The sequence below is a fragment of the Perna viridis genome, chromosome 5 (genome assembly GCF_037379345.1).
Source record: "Perna viridis isolate PV_CMFRI_1.1 ecotype Kerala chromosome 5, ASM3737934v1, whole genome shotgun sequence".
NCBI lineage: Eukaryota > Metazoa > Mollusca > Bivalvia > Mytilida > Mytilidae > Perna > Perna viridis.
In genome coordinates this window covers 21,098,976-21,119,464 of record NC_142449.1, presented here as the reverse complement: position 1 = coordinate 21,119,464, position 20,489 = coordinate 21,098,976, and the positions used below count along the sequence as shown (strand labels likewise).

The window sequence follows — 20,489 nt, the reverse complement described above, 5'->3', positions numbered from 1 at the left end:
CCCGGGTGCTACATTGAATTTACACTCTAAATGAGAAGAAGAAGAAGAAGAAGAAGAAGAAGAAGAAGAAGAAGAAGAAGACATTCACTCTGCTATGGACATGAAGAGCAGTACATCCTTACATACATACGTTAATCTTGGTTTATCTTTTTCGAATATTTATCGCCGTATACATCTAAAGATTTACTTCAAGTACAGCTACAATTCATGTACATTAATTTTCTCTGTTTCGTTTCGTAATTTAAAGATTTCATTTCGATTCGTTTCGTTTCAATTTCGTTTTGCATTTTATAGGTACCCAATTTTTTTTGTAGTGAAGTAGGCAATAAGACCAATGCCAGACCACTGTTTTACCTCATCAGCGTGAGGTGATTCCGACTTGTTCATAATAACGAATGGCGTTAAATTGTATTATTGATGGGACCCACATGATGGGACCTAAGATGACTTTTCGTTTTCGTGCGATTCGGCATTTAACCTACGCATTTGACAAGTACATCTCTGGATATTGATTTTGAATGCTATATTGTTAGTGCTACTCTAATTTCAGACACTTCTTAACCGTAGATGTGAATGCCTACCCTTTTTTTTCTCTGACACATCTTTTTTTTTTCAAAGAAACTCTTTAAAAAGGAGAGAGCGAGATAACTGAAGAAAATCAATCAGGTTTAGTTTTTTTGTGTTTGCGCTCTGGAATTTCCTATTCGTTGCGTTTCGTGATTTACAAGGACTCGGTTTCGTTTTATATGTTTTTTTTTTAACAATCCGTTAATTTATTTCGCGGGAGATCTAGGATTGGATGTTGATTTCGTTTTTGTGTATTGGAAATTGTATCTACCTTAGCTTATCTGAGTAAACAGAAGTTGCGACATGCCTAAGAAACCGGTCAGAAATGCATTTTATTTCTTCATGAAAGACTTGGAACCACAGCTAAAACGAGAAGGACGTGTGTTTCCTCATGGAATGCAAGATATCGTCCCAATTGCCCATCCACGCTGGAAGGTGAATATTTGATAGCTTTCAAACAGAGACAAGGTTCACACAAACGAGATCAGGGCTGATTTAGTGCTAGGGTTGGTTGTGCTCAACTGGCAAAGATGTTCAAATTGTTCTACTCGAGTCTCCTCATTTCAGGAAATATATTTCTCTGAAACCTATAAAATTATGTTCATGCAAGGATTTTTGTAGTAATCAGGATTAGAATATAACACTTATCGATAAAAAACCCTTTTGTGTTAAGGTGAAGAGCATGCTCAATTTACTTCCACACAGTAGGGTTTGGGTAGAACATGAGAATTTTCCTGGTGGAAGTGTATATTGAGCATGCTGTATACATGCTCATTGACTATCCCACAGTTAACGCAAAAGGGACTGTTCACTCATCACATACATTTATAGTGAGTGCCGCGAAGCTGGTGTGAGCTCTACCGTTATTATGTGTACTTTCTAAATTTCCCATATTAAAGGTTCTCTAATATACTGACGAAAAAAAAGTCGTGCCCTGGAGATAACAACAAGTGACTGTCCTTATGGAGAAAATTCATCATTTCCTTCAATAAAAAAAAAATATAGGTTAAGATTATGTTTCAGTAAAAAATAAATTCATCTTTTCTGATAGTTTTCAAGTCTTTTTCTAATTTGTTTTACTTATTTAAAGATTTGAATGTTACATGTATGTTTATAAAAACTTCGGGAAACACGTGGACGTACATGTATGTACGTGTATCTCCACTGTTGCTGTTGTCAAGAGCCTAACCCGCCTCAGGAAAAAATATAACTCAGATTATAATATCAAAATTGATGCATAGCTTTTCTAAGATACATGTAGGAAAGGCAATCATTTTCTTGTTTGGAATTTGCAGCTGTGGTCTGAATTTTGTTTACGTCACAAGATATGTGTAAAATATTCCCACCATCCGTGGAGAACTGTAATATTTCCGGTATCTGTACAGATTGATCTGAAAACTGAAATGGATGTTGCTAGAGATGCCCTTAATGGATAAAAAATGTGAATTATTGCAATGTGCTACAAAGTTATTGACCATTTTGAGGGCAAGGGGAAAGGGGGTATGCTCAATGGGTTGGTATTTTGGGGAAAAAAATTGTTCAAGTTATTCATTGATTGGAAAAGAAATACTCCATTAATTAACAAGACAGATTTTCAAATAGAAAAATTGATTTTGCTTGCTGCAAAATTATAAAAAAAAAATATTGCACTTGCGAAGCAAACATTTTCATCCGGGTCGACCCCCGACCCCCCCCCCTTTGTAATGTTCTTTATTAGTTTTATGAGTCTAGCGCAAACGGTACATGTATGGTAAAGCTCACAATCCTCATTTATTTAGGCAATGCCTACCCCATATTATAGTCAATAAATGGGAATAAAGCACCAATGGTTTTGGTTAAAGTTACTAATGTGTACGCTGATTTCTCTTTCCATCACCTTTTTAGATAATGAATCACTCTCAGGCAGGTATATATAAGAAGCTGTGATATTTCTGGAATTTTTTCTGGAAAATCAGTGATGGTGTTGATATGCTGAGACACCATTTTGAAGCTTTTGGCGCATATAAACAATTGCTATCAGGGCATGGCTTGTTTTCTTACCTTAGAATCATGAATTACGCAGTATCAGAAAAAGAGTCAGCTTCAAGTAAATACTCAGGATCATTAGCGATGAGTTTGAGAATTAAGTTGCCATTTAGACCAATGACAATTCATCAATTTTACGCACACACACATACACACACAAACAAACACACACACAAATACTAAAACAAATGAATCAACTAAGACATTTTTTCTTGTATATATTGTTAAACACTTACACCACAATCAGACCTTACATAGTACATGTTTTTTTTGCACTTTATAGAGGTAAATATAGATATTAATGATTTCAAAATAGGCCACTCCTCCTTTAGTTTTTGCATGCCCTATTTTAATGCATACGAACAACATGATTTTCAATAAAATTCCTAATATAATGTATACACTGTTTTATACCATACTATCAGAAATAAATTAGCTACAAGTCAATATTTTGGTCCATGAGGGAGGAATTTGAGTTATAAATTACAGTTTATATTCAGGGTAGGAAATTCACTCAAATTCTAGCCAGTCCTGAATACAATTTTTCAATATAATTACTATATGGCTATATAGATTTTTGCTAAAATTAGCCAGCCCTGCCAGAAAATAGCCAGTCTCAGGCTGGTGGGCAGGCTACTATGTCCAACTGTTATATTCTTTGCCTCCCATCATTGACAGGTTTAAAAAGGTTAAAAGGTTGATCTGTTTAAAGGTAAATATTGTTGAAGTTCATGCTTGCCTTCCTTTAGTCAATGTAACATTAACAACTGGTATTTCTGAAAACCCTTTTTACAATTTACCAGTACCTATGACTTAATCTACATATATTACTTGTATACTAATACTTGTTTTAAAAATTGATGCTATGAAAATCAACGCGCACAATGTGTTACTGGTAACCTCACTCGTAAAATAAACATGAGACTCCAATCCTTTCTACTATAGAAATCCTTGGTTCATTCATAGACCTGTAATGAAATAGGCGAGAAAATGTAATGTTAACCAACCAATTGATTTTGAAATCTTGTGACATGGTTTTGGAGTGACCAAAATCACCAATGCCATGAATTCTTGCATTCAGTGACATTTTTGGCCTTCTTTAAAACTACACGTTTGTACCCCATCCATGTCATCCTCCTTTTATAGGGAAAATATGGGTCATTATTTTTTTGAATTGGGAAATTTGGAACAACCAAACCAAAGCTTGCATTTATGGGTTAGTTTTATAGAGTATGTCAAGGAAAATACAAGTCTGAAACACAGCAATTTTGAACAAAAACATCATGTCCTACTGTTTGACTACATGTTGGGAATAGTTTATCCTACATTTACATTGTATTTGTAATTATTTAGCCATTTTTTGGAACAAATTGGGAAACTTTCATAAGGGAAAATAGTTTTATTTTGAAGGTAATTTTAGATAAACAATATACATATAACTGAGGTTGTGTATTTTTTGCCATTTTGAATTGCTTGGTATTGAAGAATCTTTTATGTAACTAACAACTATTCAATAAAAAAAAAACAAAAAACATTATAATACAAATTGAATATTTAGCAAATATTCAGATTAAAAATAAAGAGTTATATATCTGTGTCCCCTATGATCCTCCATATACGACTACCCTTTATTACAAATCTTGTTCGTTAAATTATGTCTCTATTCATGTGATAAAGCAGTCTTGCTAATCTTTTTACAATTGAAATACATATCTTTGGTTTATCAATCTTTTAAAAAATCTGTTCGTGTCTCCATTGTAGAGTCTTACTTCAAAGCTTTTGAACTTAATTTAAAAAAAATACTTCAAAAGGAGCAGTTCAAACTGTCTAGAGCAGTGGCAGATACAGATAGGGGTTCGGGGGGAGGGGGGGGGTGTGGAACCCACCAACCCCCCTTTTTTATTGGAAGATTTGTTATTTTCATGAGTAAAATTGACAAAAAATGGTAAGTAATGTCCCCTTTTTCTAAGGAACCTCGGCTGGCACCCTCATCCTTTTCAAAGTGTCTGGATCCGGCCCTGTAGAACATTGAATTATTACATGTTAAGTATGTATGCATGATATCCTTGAATAGGCAGCAAGCAATTGTTAACTTTAGAAAACCTGAATTAATATATGATTTAATTCCTAGTTATCTTGATACATGTACTTAGGTACTTCCAGAGGCAGAGAAACAGAGATATGAGAAAATATCCAAAGAGTACAAAGCCAAAATGAGAGGAGCTGAAGGAGATAAATACAGATTAGATACAGCGGGAAATCTCTTATCAGTAAGTAGACTCCTAGGTTGATAATACAATGGTCTTATCTAATTATAGAAACTATTTTACTCATACTTCAACCTTCAACAAATATGTTTGCACAAGAGCCAAAACAAAAGAAAAACACAGACATTGGACATTTTCCTATTCTGTTTGACAACTTTTTGGATCATATTGCTACAGAAGTTTAGCTGTTCTTTTCTGAGTATTGTGACTCTCCTACTCATTCAATTGTCTAGTTCAAGATAAGACTTGTTTTGATATTTTACTCCCAAGACAAGGTTGCAGGGTTTCTTTGTATCTTTGATTGATACATGGGGTGGCCAATTTCATTTGTTTGTTGTGTGTTTTGATTTAAATGTCCTCAGACTTGAGGGCAGCTTTGAGTATTCCAGATTATGCAAGTCCTACCTGAAAATTTCCTAATAAGTTTTGGACAAGCAGGGCCATGTGTGGTTTAGTGACATATTTTTCCTTGGTTTACTAATCTGATATTCAAAATGAATCTTCATGTGCACTATTTTTCATGATTTTCTAGAATTTTGATAACGGTTGACATAATTGAACGATGCACCTGATAAGCTGCAATGTTATTTTTCCATGTGAGTACTGGATACTAATTTTTATGAGGTTTATCATTCTAGGAAAGAGTGGACGAGTATGCTGAAACACGGAAAAGGAGAACAAAGGAGAGAAACTCTGTCAAGTCACAATGGCCAGCTGGAAAATGTAAGATTTTGGCTAATTTCAGCTTCAGAATAGCTTTTTATAATAAAGACCTACATAAATTGCTTAATCAATAATTTCAGTTTCAATTTATTTGATTCATAATGAATTACATGAGCTTTCAATCTTAGCATATTGTCTAGACTTAGGATATCTTACCACACTATCAGTTCCAAACCAGAAAAAGGTTGAGAACGATTGTATATGAGGATCTCACTATCAAGTCCACATTGAGGTTTAAAGTTTCCAAAACTAATCTGTTTGATTTTAGAAAAAAAAATTTTTCCTTAGGCTTCTTACATGTACATGTAGATATTCTGAATCTAATCTATTTACAAATACATGTAGGACAATAAAAAGTTGAATTTTAAATTTTTAGTTCTTTTTCCACATTCATTCTCTGTGGGAAACTTTCTTACATGCTGTGTTAATAATTTATACCATATCAAAATATATAATTGTGTGAAGTATTACAGTGTCAGTTCTTGGTCCAACTGTTCAGTTTAGCCTGCAGTCATATCATGTTGCACCTAAGGAAACATCTAATGATGTCAAGTCATTATAGTGTAGGATTTTATTATTTTCTTATTTAATTGGAACCCAGAACTAAAGAGCCTATGAACACTTGGGTCATAGAGATATTATTTGTGGTACTATGCTTTATTCTCTAGTGGTAGCGGAAGAAAAATTCTATTTCCTGAACATCCAGACTTTGTGTAAAACAGATGACGGACATTACTTACCGTGTGAGATCGGTGCCATAGAATACAGTATTAAGAGAGGAATCACTAAAACATTACACAGGTTTATAGAACCAGGTTTGTTTTATCATTATGAGAGTGTTTACGGTTGTAACATTCATTGGTTTTTGATTTTCAGGAGTTCAAATTAATGGTGGTTGGAGGTCTTGGGTTCTCAAATTTGGACCTAGGACCATTAAAGTACCTATATTCTGGACCTACAACCCTTTTCGTTGACCCATGTATTATTGAGGACTTCTAGTTTGCCTTAAGCAATACATTGATTTCAGCCTTGGAAAAGACCAGGACTTTCCACTCTTGAAAGTAAATTTGAAACCCTGTTTTCTGTAATTTTTTTTTAAATATTGAGAAAGCTGTTTAAAACTGCCTCAATAGGCAAGTTGCAAATGTTCACATCAAGAACTGTACAGTACTGATAGAAACAAGTGTATGGTTCTTCATTAGACTTTCAAATTACAATTACTACTTCTTCACAAACTTGTATTGCCAAAAGAAATAATGAGATTACTTTCATTGTTAAACTGTAGTTTATTTCAAGGTTCGATCAATAGATGGGATATTTTATGGAAATGGGGAAAAAATATACCGGTATACACTTACCAGTAGATGTGAAACTGCAATTAATCATTTAATTATTGAAGTTGATTTGTAGGTTTCAGTACGATTCTACATTGATAGGCTTACAATACAATATATTTTCTTAATATTTAACAGGAAGAATACCAACTGGTTACAGATATGAATGTAAAAGTAAAAGTAAGATTATTTTTAAATTATTATATAGGTAGCAGTGATTTACTGAATTTTCCCAGTGTAATTTTTTTTTTGACAATTCACTCTGAAATAAATTCGGTAATGATACTCTCGTGCTTTCTCCCGCCAAAATGTCACAACACGAATATCAATCCCCCGTTCATAAAATGTTTAATTTATGTTGGAAATAACAATGAATAATGCAGGAGATCTATATAATAAATAGAATAATCAATTGTTTATCGTGAATTACCAAAATATGATCACTCTTGTTAAGAACGCATTAAGATTTAACTCGTGCGTGGAATAAATTCCTCACACTCGTTAAATCTAGGCGTTCGTCGGCACTCCTGATCATATTTTCACTCTTTCCAATTGATTATCCTATTGTTCTTTAACTTTTCTTGTATGATAGATAAGGGCTGTTCCATTAAAACATATATATATATATATCTATATAGATAAGGGCTGTTCCATTAAAACATATATATATATCTATATAGATAAGGGCTGTTCCAGTAAAACATATATATATGTATATCTATATAGATAAGGGCTGTTCCATTGAAACATATATATATGTATATCTATATAGATAAGGGCTGTTCCATAAAACATATATATGTATATCTATATAGATAAGGGCTGTTCCATTAAAACAAATATATATGTATATCTATATAGATAAAGGCTGTTCCATTAAAACATATATATATGTATATCTATATAGATAAGGGCTGTTCCAGTAAAACATATATATATATATATATATATATGTATCTATATAGATAAGGGCTGTTCCAGTAAAACATATATATATGTATCTATATAGATAAGGGCTGTTCCAGTAAAACATATATATATATATATCTATATAGATAAGGGCTGTTCCAGTAAAACATATGTATGGATTGTTGTTTAGGTCTCTTGACAAAATATTAAGTTAAATACAAAACATCAAAAAAGCTTCTATGGATGACTCACCTGATGAAAAAGTGCCTTCCCTGGGTTTCTCATATCTTTTAATGGAACAGTCCTTATGAGAAGTTAGCAAATTTTGATATATCCATGTACCTTTCATTCAGAAATTGTTTTGTGCGTTATTTATTGATTTTTGTTATTTTCATTAAAAAAAAAGTGGTGTTATTTTTTCTAATTTTGAGAAGAATCTCATGTAGCTATGTTAGAAATTTCACATTGAAAGTTTCAGGTATTTTGATATATATATCTATCAATAATAAAACAAGATTACAATAATTCCTGACTTTGAAATGACCATATACATGTGGAGGTTTCTCTTGTGATGTAATTTTATTACTAGGAGATAATGTTGATTTAGGTAGATCAAACCTATACCATGCAGTATTTATATTCTGTCATCTGGCAAATCATATCAATGAGCAAATAGTGTTGGAAACGTGAGAAAAATTCAAGAAGATTTTTTTGGCTTAAATCTACATGTATATATGGTTAAGTTACAAGCATTAATTTTATAAATTTCTTTCAAGGAGCAGTTGATGATTGGAAAAGTAATGGGATTTTTGTTGTTTTTTTTTTTAATATTACAAGAAAACGATTTTGGTGACCCCCAATTTTCTGTTTGAAATAAGAAAAAATGTCAGATAAGTGTTCATAATACAAAGTTTTAAGAAATTTTATCTACCAGTTTTTTAATAGTAAGTGAAACTGAGATATTATCAATTGTAAAAAATCACTTATACTTCGGCACAATTATCTCGAAATATTTTTTATTTAAAAATTTTACAGTATGTTTGTACAAGGTCATCTTTGGGAAAAAATAGGAAATCTATCAATTAAAAGCAATAGATATGATCTACCTTAAAAGTGAAGATACTTATTAGATAAGTTCAAGAGTTAGATGTCAAAGATGGAAGTCAACAACTATTTCATGTTATTACTTGACGATGATGTTCATTTCAGGTGAAGATACCCATCAGATACCAATGGAGAGGTTTGAGAAAGCTGATGCTAATTACAGGGGATTGTATATCCAGCTAGAAAACTTTGTCAATCCTAATAATGAGAATCAAGAGTATCCTCCCTTTTATTGTTTGGTAAGATTGGTATTTTTTGTCCAAGGTTTCAGGATTTGAAAACCACTCGCCAATAGCTCCTAAAATTTGTTGTGGGCTACTAAAATTTCTTCTGTGATAATAATGATCTATACATTTGTACATATTGGCTATCAAAATTTAAGCTGCTAACCAAGTCAAAAACTGGAGTTGGTATTCGTGTTTATTTTTACAAAGGAAAAAAATGGTTTCATCTTTTATTGTGTTTTGTCATTAAATCATTAATTTTTACTACAACAATATTGTGTTTTGTCAATACTTCAATACATTATGTTAAAACTCCTTTATATGATTACATTATAAGAGATCTTTTTGTTTAGAGCTCTATGTTCTATCAATACTACTTTACATTATTTCCACTTGCCTCTGCAGTATTTCCTGTTAAGCCTGTTCTTTTATATTTGATCTTGGTGTCTGTTTTTTTTCTTGGCCTTGTGTCAGTGTTTATTTTCATAATGTCACTGCTTTGTTACATTGTATCAACTGTTCTTTTTAAATTACATTCAGCTTTAGCTTTACATGTTGATTTGATATTATGTTATGCATTAAAGGGTAAAGACGTTGAAGAATTGGAGTACTGTTTGAACTGGATCCATGGGAAATCCTGCATTGGTTATGTCAACAGACTGAGAAAGGTGTATAATATAGAAGGACTAGCCCAGGATTTATTTGCACATATTGGACATTCTGTTTCAGAGACACAAGTCATAGACTTACTTACAGCACACACATGGGACTTCGAACCCAAGACTAGGTAAAACAGTTGATATCATGTTTTATGACCTGATTTTCTTCCGCTTTTTCAAATCAGGAATTTACCATTACGGTTCTTTTACTTCCAATTTCGGCAATTTCCACGTTTTTTGGTTGGATCCTGTGTTTTATTGTCCTTGTTGAAAGGGACTATAGGTTTGTACTCCATTGATCACTGGTATTGTAGTTACGTTGTTGTGTTTTCCAAACTTTTTTCCCATTGAAATGCTTGCAGAAGATGATTTTTTTGGTATAAATTAGTCTTGATTGCTGACAGATTTTCAATCTCAACTGAGCATTTTGTTTTTTTCATGAAACTAAAACTTTTTTTAAAATGCTTAAAAGATTATTATTTATTGAACCACATATAAAATGCAGTTATATTATGGTATGCTGCTGTCGTCGTCATCCTTGTCTGCAGGTATATGGTAGTGGAACAAAATGTAGATCTTAAGTGAAATTATATAGACATGATTTTCTTCCGTTTTTTAGTGGATTTCTGCTATTTCAAATGCAGATTTTTACAGTTACAATTCTTTTTTTAATGTATATTTACTTCCAATTTTGCCAATATCTGCTTTGGTTATTGACCTTGTAAAATCATCTCTGATTATACCTTAAAAAAAAAGACTGATACTAGGGGTTGCAATATGAAATGTTTTGGAATGAGGGGTATCATGCTGGGCTCTGCTAAGCTCTTTATCATGATTAGTCTTCTCTCAAAATTATGAAAGCCAAGCATAATAGTTACTAATATTAGAGAGTGGAGATGGATCACCCAGTGATGTAACTTTATTTTAAGAATAAGTAGACAAGTTTATTTCCAGATTAAAGGGTCCTATATGAGGAATGTTTAACAGTACAAACAATCATGATTCATACAAACTTTATGCCACACACATAATGCAAGTCACTGCAGTTTGTATATGTTAGTGTAAAACACTTTCCTTTCTTAGACCCTTCTGACAAATTATATACCACATTTCCCATCTGTTAATTATTTCATAACAAATTCATTTAGTGAATTCAAAATTGTATAAAGTTAGCTTTTTCTTTGCAGATGTGATTTCCATGAGGAACTGGATTGTAAATTCTGCTCTTTAGGTGTCATCAACAGATATGCGTGAGTATTTTTATGAAGGCAATTTTGATAATGTGTCAGAGTTGGATGGCATGTCTGCCTGTGGGCTGTTGCCTCTGTGAGCTAGCCCAATAAAAATCTGGCTAAGATAATCATTCTACTTCAAAGATGAGTCTGTTTGATTCGTCAGTCGTTCAGGTCATGAAACGCATGAAATACCTGCCATTAAAACATATTCATTCAATAAAGTATTTTCAGTCAATTTGGAAATGATTTCTTTGAATGAGCCCATGAATCTAGAATCTAGGACAGTAAGTTGTACAGTACTGATATAGTACACACACAGTATATAACCAGCAAACTATGTGTGGAGGTACATGTAAGAATCACCCAATCAGTCCATTTGTCCCTGTACCTTGTAAACATTGATCCTCTAAACCAATGGATGGATTATGATGTCGATATGAATGTATTTAATCATATGTAGATGTGTATGAAGCAAGATAATTTTTGTGAAATACTTTCAGAGGGAGATTTCCAACTTGAGTCTTAAAAACAGGGTTTACTTCTGAAGCTTACTAGCACGTTTAATGTATTTTGCTGAAACTTGTTAAAGCTGCATTAGCTGCCAAATATGTTTGGTTTTGATTGTACTGAATTTTGCTGATTCAATGAAGTAAATTGTAGTAATACAATTGAAGTAATTAATGTCCATAATACCTACAGAATATTGTGAATATAACGTTTTTTTAGTGAGAGAATATCAGTAAGTCTGATCTAATTATTTTTCACCGTTACTTCCGAAAATTGCCGACAGGACATTCCCCAGGGTTAAAAATACTTTAACCTTGGCAAAACAATAACAATAATAGATACACAGGTAAGCACATGTCTTGTTTTCATTTCGTTATATCTATATCTTGATTAGTTTTCAAATAAATAATGACCATTTTTGAGCCGCATTATATCACAATACGTAAATTTCAAAAGGATCCTTGCGTTATATTTGAACTTTTATGGCTTGAGTCCGTCGATCTTCCTTGCCGTTGAATAACCACTTTCGCTTTGCAATCAGATTTGTTTTTAAAGAAGCAGCCCTTACAGCACATGCATGGATTAAGGTCACCAGAAGTCACATGCATACGAACTTATTTAGGTCGATTTTTTGTCTTGCAAGACAATAAATACATAGATACCTATTTCATATATTTAATGCATTTTATTTGTAGATATCAAATGAAATTGTACAAGAAAAGTACTATTTAGTAGAAATTATTCAAAGTTAAGTTATATTTCAAAACAAACAAAAATTAATGAAAATGACAGCTTTTGCAGCTTTAAGAATGTAAAGCATATGTATACATTAATGTTAACAAAGAAAAATAAACGAATTTAAAGCTAAAGTTTAATAGGTTGCTGACAGAGCATCATTCATTGAACTCTTGTACACTAATGTGCAGGAGGTTTGTTTTTTAAATAATGAAAAGATATTGGGCTCTATTTCTCCAGCTTAATAATTAATGTACTTTATTTTTAAGGTATGCAATGTCAGACAGTTTATGTGCTCTGTATGGTTGTCAGATTACACCAAAACATTTACCGATTCGGGATGAAGGATCAGTAGCCTGTGTGGTACTGCCTCAGTCATCAATGAGAGTTGATCCTAATCAGGAAGCTAGGCTTCCTCAGAGACCACATCAGAAACCTACCAGACCACAACAGAATCAACAGACATATCAACCAGTAGGTAGAAATCTTAACCCATTTTTGTCTATAATGTATTTATTTCATTGTATTTCTGGTGTATTCTAAGTTCTCCAGTTTTGCTGTTTTTTATCTTTTGCCATTGGGGTTGTTGTCTTCAAATTTTTACATCCTGTGCTATTAAGAAAAAATCCATCTTAAAAGTAAATTTTTTCACTGGGTGCAGGGTTTGTATTGGTCCTTGAATCCTTGAAAAGTCATGAAATTTCATTTTGAAAATTAAAGGCCTTGAAAAGTCATTGAATCCTGTATGTTTGCCAGAAGTCCTTCAAAAGTCATAGAATTTTATTCAAATGACATATTGTTTTATTAAGTGTTGAAATAAGCAATCTACAGTCTTCTTTATCTCACGTTCGGGAAGGTAAGTCAAGGGGGAATAATCTGTAAGTGTTCAGGGAATGGTTTCCATTGGTGAATGTCATAAAGGAAACCAGATTTAACAGGTGTCAAAATGTCATGACCTTATAGAACAAAATGCCTGGAAACTAATTTTCAACCCAAGTGGCTTAGATTTTGCTTCTGTTAGAAGTCATGGTAAAACATACCAGCTTATGAATGTGTTGAAAACATTTGGCATACATAAATATGCTTACAAAAATAGAAAAACTTATAAAAAGATGTGCAGTTGTTTATGGTTTTGGGTATGGAGTATTAAAAAAAAATTCTGGAAAAGTCCTGGAGTTGGTTTCACAAAAAGTCGTAAGTGTGAAATTGATTGTAAATCTTGACGTCACAAAGTTATTTTAGTTTATGACGTCATTACTTACGATCAACTTTACACTTACGACTTTTAATGGAATTGAGACCTGGAAAATTGGAGCAAAAAAGGTGTATGAACTCTGTGGGTGATATGTTTTTTTATGACCAGGTTTTCAGTAGTCTCATTCTCAGTTTTAGAATTCAGTTTTAATGACAGTTTTGTTTGTAGGGTCAGATAAGTTTTTATACCTCTGCCATTTGATATTAGGACATTAGTTTTACTGCTGTCCTTACAAAGTGTCTTCTCCTCAATAACTTCCATTGTAAAAACCTCAGCAACTCCTTGTGGGAATGGATTGAATTAATCTTAATGAGTTGTTGTGTGTGTATGAGCTTTGCAGTTGCAACTTTCTTTTGCCAGTACAATTTATTGGATTTTTAGGGTGTCAGTTCAACAACAGCTCAACAGCTGTCCATTGAAGTGAATGGGAAGGCTGTAAAATTTTATTTAAAGCTTCTGTTTAATTCATTTAATTGTGATTGAAGCATTGACTTAGTATTTTATTCATCTCCTTTGAATATAAGGAAGGGTGGGCATACAGTACAGTGATATTGTTTGCCTTTAATTTCCTCTGAAATAAGGCTATTTCCCCTGATTAAAGTTTCCCAATTTGTCAAAAAATGCTAAAAATAATCCTAATTAAACTATTTCCCAATGAGTACTCTGATATTTCTGTTCAGTTGCATATGGTTTATGTTTTTCTTGACATCTTCTATAAAATTAATCATTCAAGGTATTGTATGATTTCCTATCGGTGCACCTGGTCCATACTCCCAGTTTTTAGTGGAGTTCAAGTTGCTCATTTGCTTTTGTTACTTTGTATGTATGATTTTAGTTACTTTATGTTCTTTGTTGTGTATGTCTGTTTTCCATGTCTGGTCTTTGTCCCTGGAATACATTCTTTGGATTACAGATGTAACCTTGGTTCCCTTGATTACTCTTAAACGATTGATGCATATTTAGCTAATAAAAATGATAAGGTAGTGTTAAAAAGGACCTCTAACACATTTCTTCTTGTTTGTTCTTTTGTTGTTTTTGCTTGCCCAGCATATAAAATTAATTCTAATTGTTTCAAGAGCTCAATGAATGACATTTCACTTTTTACAGCAACAGTCATCTAACAAATACACACCAGTATCCCAGCATAGAGATGACAGTGATGATGACGATGACGAAGATGATGGAGAGGAATATACATCCCTAAGGAGACCACATAATTCTGGTAAGACTAACTGTCATCACAATATACTGAGAAAAGACTCACAAAGCAACAAAAGGATATACATTGTAGTAAATGTTAGGTCTTGTGTAGATATCTACTCAGAATATGCTTGCTAGTAAAATTCAAACTCTTTCCTTTACTTGGAAGGCTATAATAGTTTTCAAACATCAAGCAGAGACTTGGTGAAAGATACTGAACTTATTTAAATTTTTAAAATGATTTTATAATTGTTACTTTGAATTGTTTATTACCTGTAGGTGAATGTTCGAAAAAATATTTCATTCTTAGGAAGTGGATTCTCCAGTCCGGGATTTTATCACCTGGTTGTGCTCTATGTAGGTTTGTTTGTAAGGGAAAATCAATCATTGCCATCTATATGTCATAGTTCATAGAATGGTATGCAATTTAATCACAATGTTTTATCACTATACTAAGACTGTAATGGAGTTTTGGGTTTTGGCCCTTGTTGTAAATTAGTAATAGGACCATAGGTATTTGGTAAGCCTTAGGCTGCAAGACTAGTAATAATATCAAACACTGAATGCATCAGGCACATATGCTTGCTCAAAAATTATCTTGAATCTGGACTTTTACAGGTTTTGCAAGTGTAGGAAGAGGTATGACCATGCCCCAGTGGTCTGGAGTTCCAAGTAGAGGTCCTGCTCCTCCTAGTCTTACTGACCAGAACAATTTTCCCAGTCTTGGTGGTCAGCCATCAGTGCCTCCTCCTGGACTATCAGGGAGCATAGGACGTGGTATTCCATTTGCTGGTATAGGACGTGGGGCACCTGTTGCCAATATGACTAACAGTGGTAGATACTTAATTATTTATGATAAACTAGAACCTGTATGGTATGTTCTAACTTCATAGATTTATTGACTGTGTCGAAAGAAGTTTTGACCTGTAAATTAATGTAAAAGAAATCATGAGTAAAGTAAATTTTAAGAAATAAAGATGACTCATCAAGTGGTCACCAGGGGTTGATTAAATAAGATTTGAGTACGTCGAACAGTAAAAATGAGGCATTAATGGAATATTAAGTGATCCCTCACACATAATGGTGAATGACTCGAAAACTTTATTTCGGATTTTGCTGAAAATCAAACTTAACCTGCCTGTACTTTATGGTACTTAACAACTGTGCAAAGTTTTAAAAAGTCATCAATGTTTTTCTTAAGTTAGTTGGAAGATCATGTCAAGAGTAATAAGACTAAGTTTCTTTTGCAATGACAATTAAAGGGAAAATAATTTCAAGTATGAATTTAAAATGTTGCAGATAAGTTTGCAGGCAGAGCTATGCCTCCAGATCCTAACTCAGCTCCCATTCCTCCACCCTCATGGCAGCAACCAGAACCACAGAAAATTGTAAGTTTTCCTTTTGTCTGTCTTCTCTAAATTCATCTTAAATCCATCCTAACCACTTCTGTATCAACTTTGAATTTAATTCAAATACAGGAGCTTTGATGAAAAAAACTTCCTTTGAAATCTGCAATGCCATGAAAATTTTACTACAGAAACAGTTTAAACATCAGATATATGTATGGATCTTTGCCCTGACAAAAATATGAAGACACAAGTCTGCACATGTAGTTGGTCCTGTTTTTTTTAATAGTACATCTTTTATAGAAAATTAGTATGACTAAAGACAGTTTCATCTATTTACACAGATACTAGGGCAAGTACTTCGCCAGTGTTTCACCAATTTTTACAGATACTTGGGCTAAAACTGTGCCACTAGTTAATTGACTTAGTGGAAGACCCAGATTACTTAATGCTAGTGTATATCCAATGAGAGTTTGTTCCTGAAAAAAAAAAAAAATTGAATATCTATTTATACTTCAAAAATTAGACTATACATAGCTTAATAAATGTTTACATTTTTGGTAGTCCTTAATAAGGAATCTTAAACTATATTCACAAAAATTTGCTTTGCTCCCTTCCCGTTTTCTTAAAGTTTAAGAATTAGGGTAATTTTCATAGAACCTAATTTTTTTTTAATGTTTACAGACTATGGCTGATATATCAAGAGGTTTACAGCAGACAAGCCTAGCTGCAGACAGAACCAATCTTTATGACCTGCAGAGTAAAATGGTTCAGTCCATGCAACAACAGCATTATAATGGTACAGTCCCAACACAACAACAGAGACCAGCAGCTGGCAGAGGTAATATCATATTTGTCAAATGTTCATATCATTCACAAATGTGATTCCTCTAGTAAACAGATATATGATATTAATTTTTGAAGGAACTTCTAAAGATTGACAAAATTAATACAGATTTATTATTTGTTGCAATTGTACTTGACTTTTTAGACTTCCATTTTCATTTTTAGTAGAGTTAAATTATGTGTAGAAAATAGCATAGTCATATGAAGTGTTATACAATAAAATACCACACACACATAAAGGGAAGACTCCCACAAAATCAATGATAAGATTTGTGGAATGTTTTGGGTTAAAATTCCTATATTTTCCATGTAAAATACTCAGTAATTGAATTTTTACAAAAAAATTGCTTTTAGGTAAAAATCTCTTTCATGAGACAGTGTCTATGGGAGAGAGTCTCCCACATGAACTGTACTAAAGGTTAACCGGTATAAAATACATATGGTAAACTAAGTAGCACAACTAAATGTATATGTATATACAGATAAATTTGATGTCCTTGAATTATTTTTTAGGTGGCATGATGGGTCAGTTTCAAGGGATTCTGGGTAATTTACAGAAAGATAGGAAATTGCCTGTTGGTAGAGGATATGCTCCACCAGGAGGAGTTGTTTGATGTGTAAGTTTATTTTGTCTTAACAAAGGAACATTACTGAAAATCTTTTTAAGACTGGATTCATTGAATTTTAATATCAATTATCAAAAATGCTTACAGAAGAAAGTAGTCGCTTAAGATAGGTAATGCCTATTTTATCATCGAGCCAGTAAACTTCTGGGATGTAAAAACTCACTTGTGAGATTATCATTATGCCCACACAGCAAATTTGCAGGGGTGCAATGTTTTTGACCCATCTGTCTGTCACAACTTCTTGTGTCCTGGATAGCGCCTCCATTTTTTGACTGATTTCCTTCAAAAAAAAATTGTTGGTGAAGGGTTAGTAGCAATAAAATCTTGGATGTGATTGATTTTTACCGAAATTGGTCAGGGGTATCACTTTTGATTTTACATTGGGAATGAAGTTTTTGAAAAAGTGCAAATTTGTGGGGTATCGTTAGTGTGCTTGCTAAGGTTAATTAATTCTCTCCAGCTTGGGGTTTGGAATATTTTTAAATTTGCCGAAAGTTAGAGAATATATATTATTTTGTATTTTGTAGGAAAGACACTCATTGTTGTGCAATCAAAATAGGTCTGTGATTTGTTGGTGCTTGTACACTTTTTTTCAAATAAGAATACTCAACTTAGTCTTATTCATGTACTGGATGTGTAGATTTGGAGGAATTAACTGATTGATCGATCATTTGATAACTGGAGAAGTTTGGTGATAAAAATCGCTGGTATATGGAGGAAATTGGAGATTAACAATATTGGTATTTGATGAAGTTTGATGACTATCTTTTTTGGTTATTGGAGACATTAAGTGGTGAACTTTATCAACTATTGATGTAGTGGTTAAATCTCTTAACTACTATGAGGTTTTCTTTCCATTTTGTTGGTTTGTTAATTGGCTATATCAATTATTTATTGCCAAAGTAAGTGATAAAATGTGCTGTAAGTTCAAGATAAATTTTATGTATGAAAACTGACCTCTGAATAGTTATATCATAATTCTCATCAACATTATCGTATCTGTAGAATGTCCTTTGTTTCAACAACTAGATTTTTTTCAATGAAAGTAATGTATGTCAAATATCAATATTTGTATGTTACATCAGTCTGCTCGGCTGGTATGGATGCCTGAGGTTCAGGCTGCATATCCAGTGAAGAAAACGTGTATTGTTATTCTCCTGCTTTGAAGGAGTTATACTGTTTTATCTCTGTTATTACATCCATCTGCCTAAAACATATAAATTTTTGTCTTACTTTTTTTCCTAGCAACCAGTCTTTGCCATATAAATTTCTGACAACAAGCCAGAGCTAAAAATTTTGATCAACGTATATAGTAATCATTGGCTTGTTGCCCAAATTGTGCAAGCCTGCCAGCATTTTGGTAAGCTGTGGCTGTCGGGCTTGTGATCAGTTTCAAAGACTGAACTACTACATGGTTTAAACATCTAGCTATAGGTCCAAAGAATGCTTACCGAAGTCAGACTTTTAGAAAACCTACTTCCTTTTTACAAACTTGATTGATAGTTTCAAGTCTTTATGAATGATAATAACACTTTTGTTGAATTTTTCTCAGCAAATACTTGTCACAAGCACTTGACATAAGCTTTACATAGACATTACATATTGTGGGATTTTGATTTTGGGTTTGAAGCAACTACAACTTTCTGTGTGTGTTTTGACCATGTGGATTAATGCATATACATGTTTTAAACTTGGGATGTTAATGATTGGCTCACTGATTTGTTGTTTTAATATGAAATGACATGTTTTATAAACTGACCAGATTAAGTTAAGTTTTGATGGATCAGATTTATTCTGAATACCTGTTCTTGTTCATTAATTTAAGCAGTTTCATGAAGTATCTTGATCACTTTATCACAACTACTGTAAACATGTATTTAAACACATAAATTGATACAGGTTTACGAACCTCAAGCAAGGCCCGCAGTGAAGCTATATTTTTTCACCTGTACACAGTTTTCTATGAGATGCCATGCTGTCTTAGTATAATTTGTTGGTTATAATTTCTGATTATTATTGATATATATTTTTTTAAATATTGTTTCAGGCCTATTTTGCTTAAGGGATCTGTTAGGAAAAATATATCAACAACACACCTATCTCATACAATACATGAAAACTGATTTATTCAACGGGTCATAGTTTTCCTTTCCTCGTTTGTACACCCTTGACTTTTTATGAGCAACTCGGCGGGTGTTTATAGAAAAGCAGAGGATGCTTACCCTACCGGTGCACCTGGTCCTTGCTCCCAGTTTTTAGTGGAGTCTGAGTTGCTCATTTGCTTTTGTTACTTTGTATGTATAATTTTAGTTACTTTATGTTCTTTGTTTTGTATGTCTGTTTTCCTTGTCTGGTCTTTGTCCCTGGATTACATTCTTTTGATTACCACTATAACCTTGGTTCCCTTGATTACTCTTTCAACATTTCTTGTAGTAATTGTAGATAATAATATGTCAGCCGCAGACTAATAAAGTAAATTTCATAAAACTGACACCATTTCCAGATTATTTCTCCTCAGCACAGCCACACTTACAGATATTTTGATGATATATTGTATTTACTTGATTACTTACAATAGCAAATAAAAATATGTAATTGCTAAATGTTTTTTTTAATTTTTGAATCTAAGGAAGAAATACATCGTTTTGATTGGTTGTATCTGTTGTATTCAGCTGAAATACAGGTTCAATAAATTCTGTTACAAGTTTTATCTTGTTTTATTTTTTCTACTTGCTGGACTTACTGTTATGCACTGTTTAATTAGGCCAGATATAAAATATGTGTGGTTACAGTCGCCGACCAACCCTTGTTTTTACTGCCTACCCTGGACCTTTTTTTTTTGCCAAATTGAAAAAAAAAGAAATAAAAATAAGAAAACTGACAAACTCTACCCACTTCTTGAATCAGAATTTTTTTCAGTGCTTCTT

The 20,489-nt window shown here is 32.8% G+C and overlaps 1 protein-coding gene across 1 annotated transcript; it reads left to right on the top strand.

Moving 5' to 3' along the window:
* Positions 1–759: 759 nt before the first annotated feature.
* On the top strand, positions 760–20,270 carry LOC148616468 (protein maelstrom homolog). The gene is made up of 15 exons (XM_088583534.1): positions 760–1,002; positions 4,746–4,862; positions 5,498–5,582; positions 6,251–6,397; positions 7,055–7,096; positions 9,035–9,168; positions 9,738–9,940; positions 11,000–11,062; positions 12,559–12,763; positions 14,652–14,766; positions 15,363–15,578; positions 16,044–16,132; positions 16,775–16,931; positions 17,450–17,553; positions 18,090–20,270. The coding sequence occupies exons 1-14, from the start codon at positions 871–873 to the stop codon at positions 17,548–17,550; spliced, it is 1,806 nt and encodes a 601-aa protein (XP_088439660.1). The 5' UTR covers positions 760–870; the 3' UTR covers positions 17,551–17,553; positions 18,090–20,270.
* The last annotated feature ends 219 nt before the right edge of the window (positions 20,271–20,489 follow it).

Bases quoted from the DNA above. Each gene is read 5' to 3' on its own strand.
- LOC148616468 (XM_088583534.1), top strand. From the start codon at position 871: ATGCCTAAGAAACCGGTCAGAAATGCATTTTATTTCTTCATGAAAGAC. The intron at 11,063-12,558 runs GTGAGTATTTTT...TTTATTTTTAAG, and splicing joins GGTGTCATCAACAGATATGC to GTATGCAATGTCAGACAGTT. The intron at 16,932-17,449 runs GTAATATCATAT...ATTATTTTTTAG, and splicing joins GAGACCAGCAGCTGGCAGAG to GTGGCATGATGGGTCAGTTT.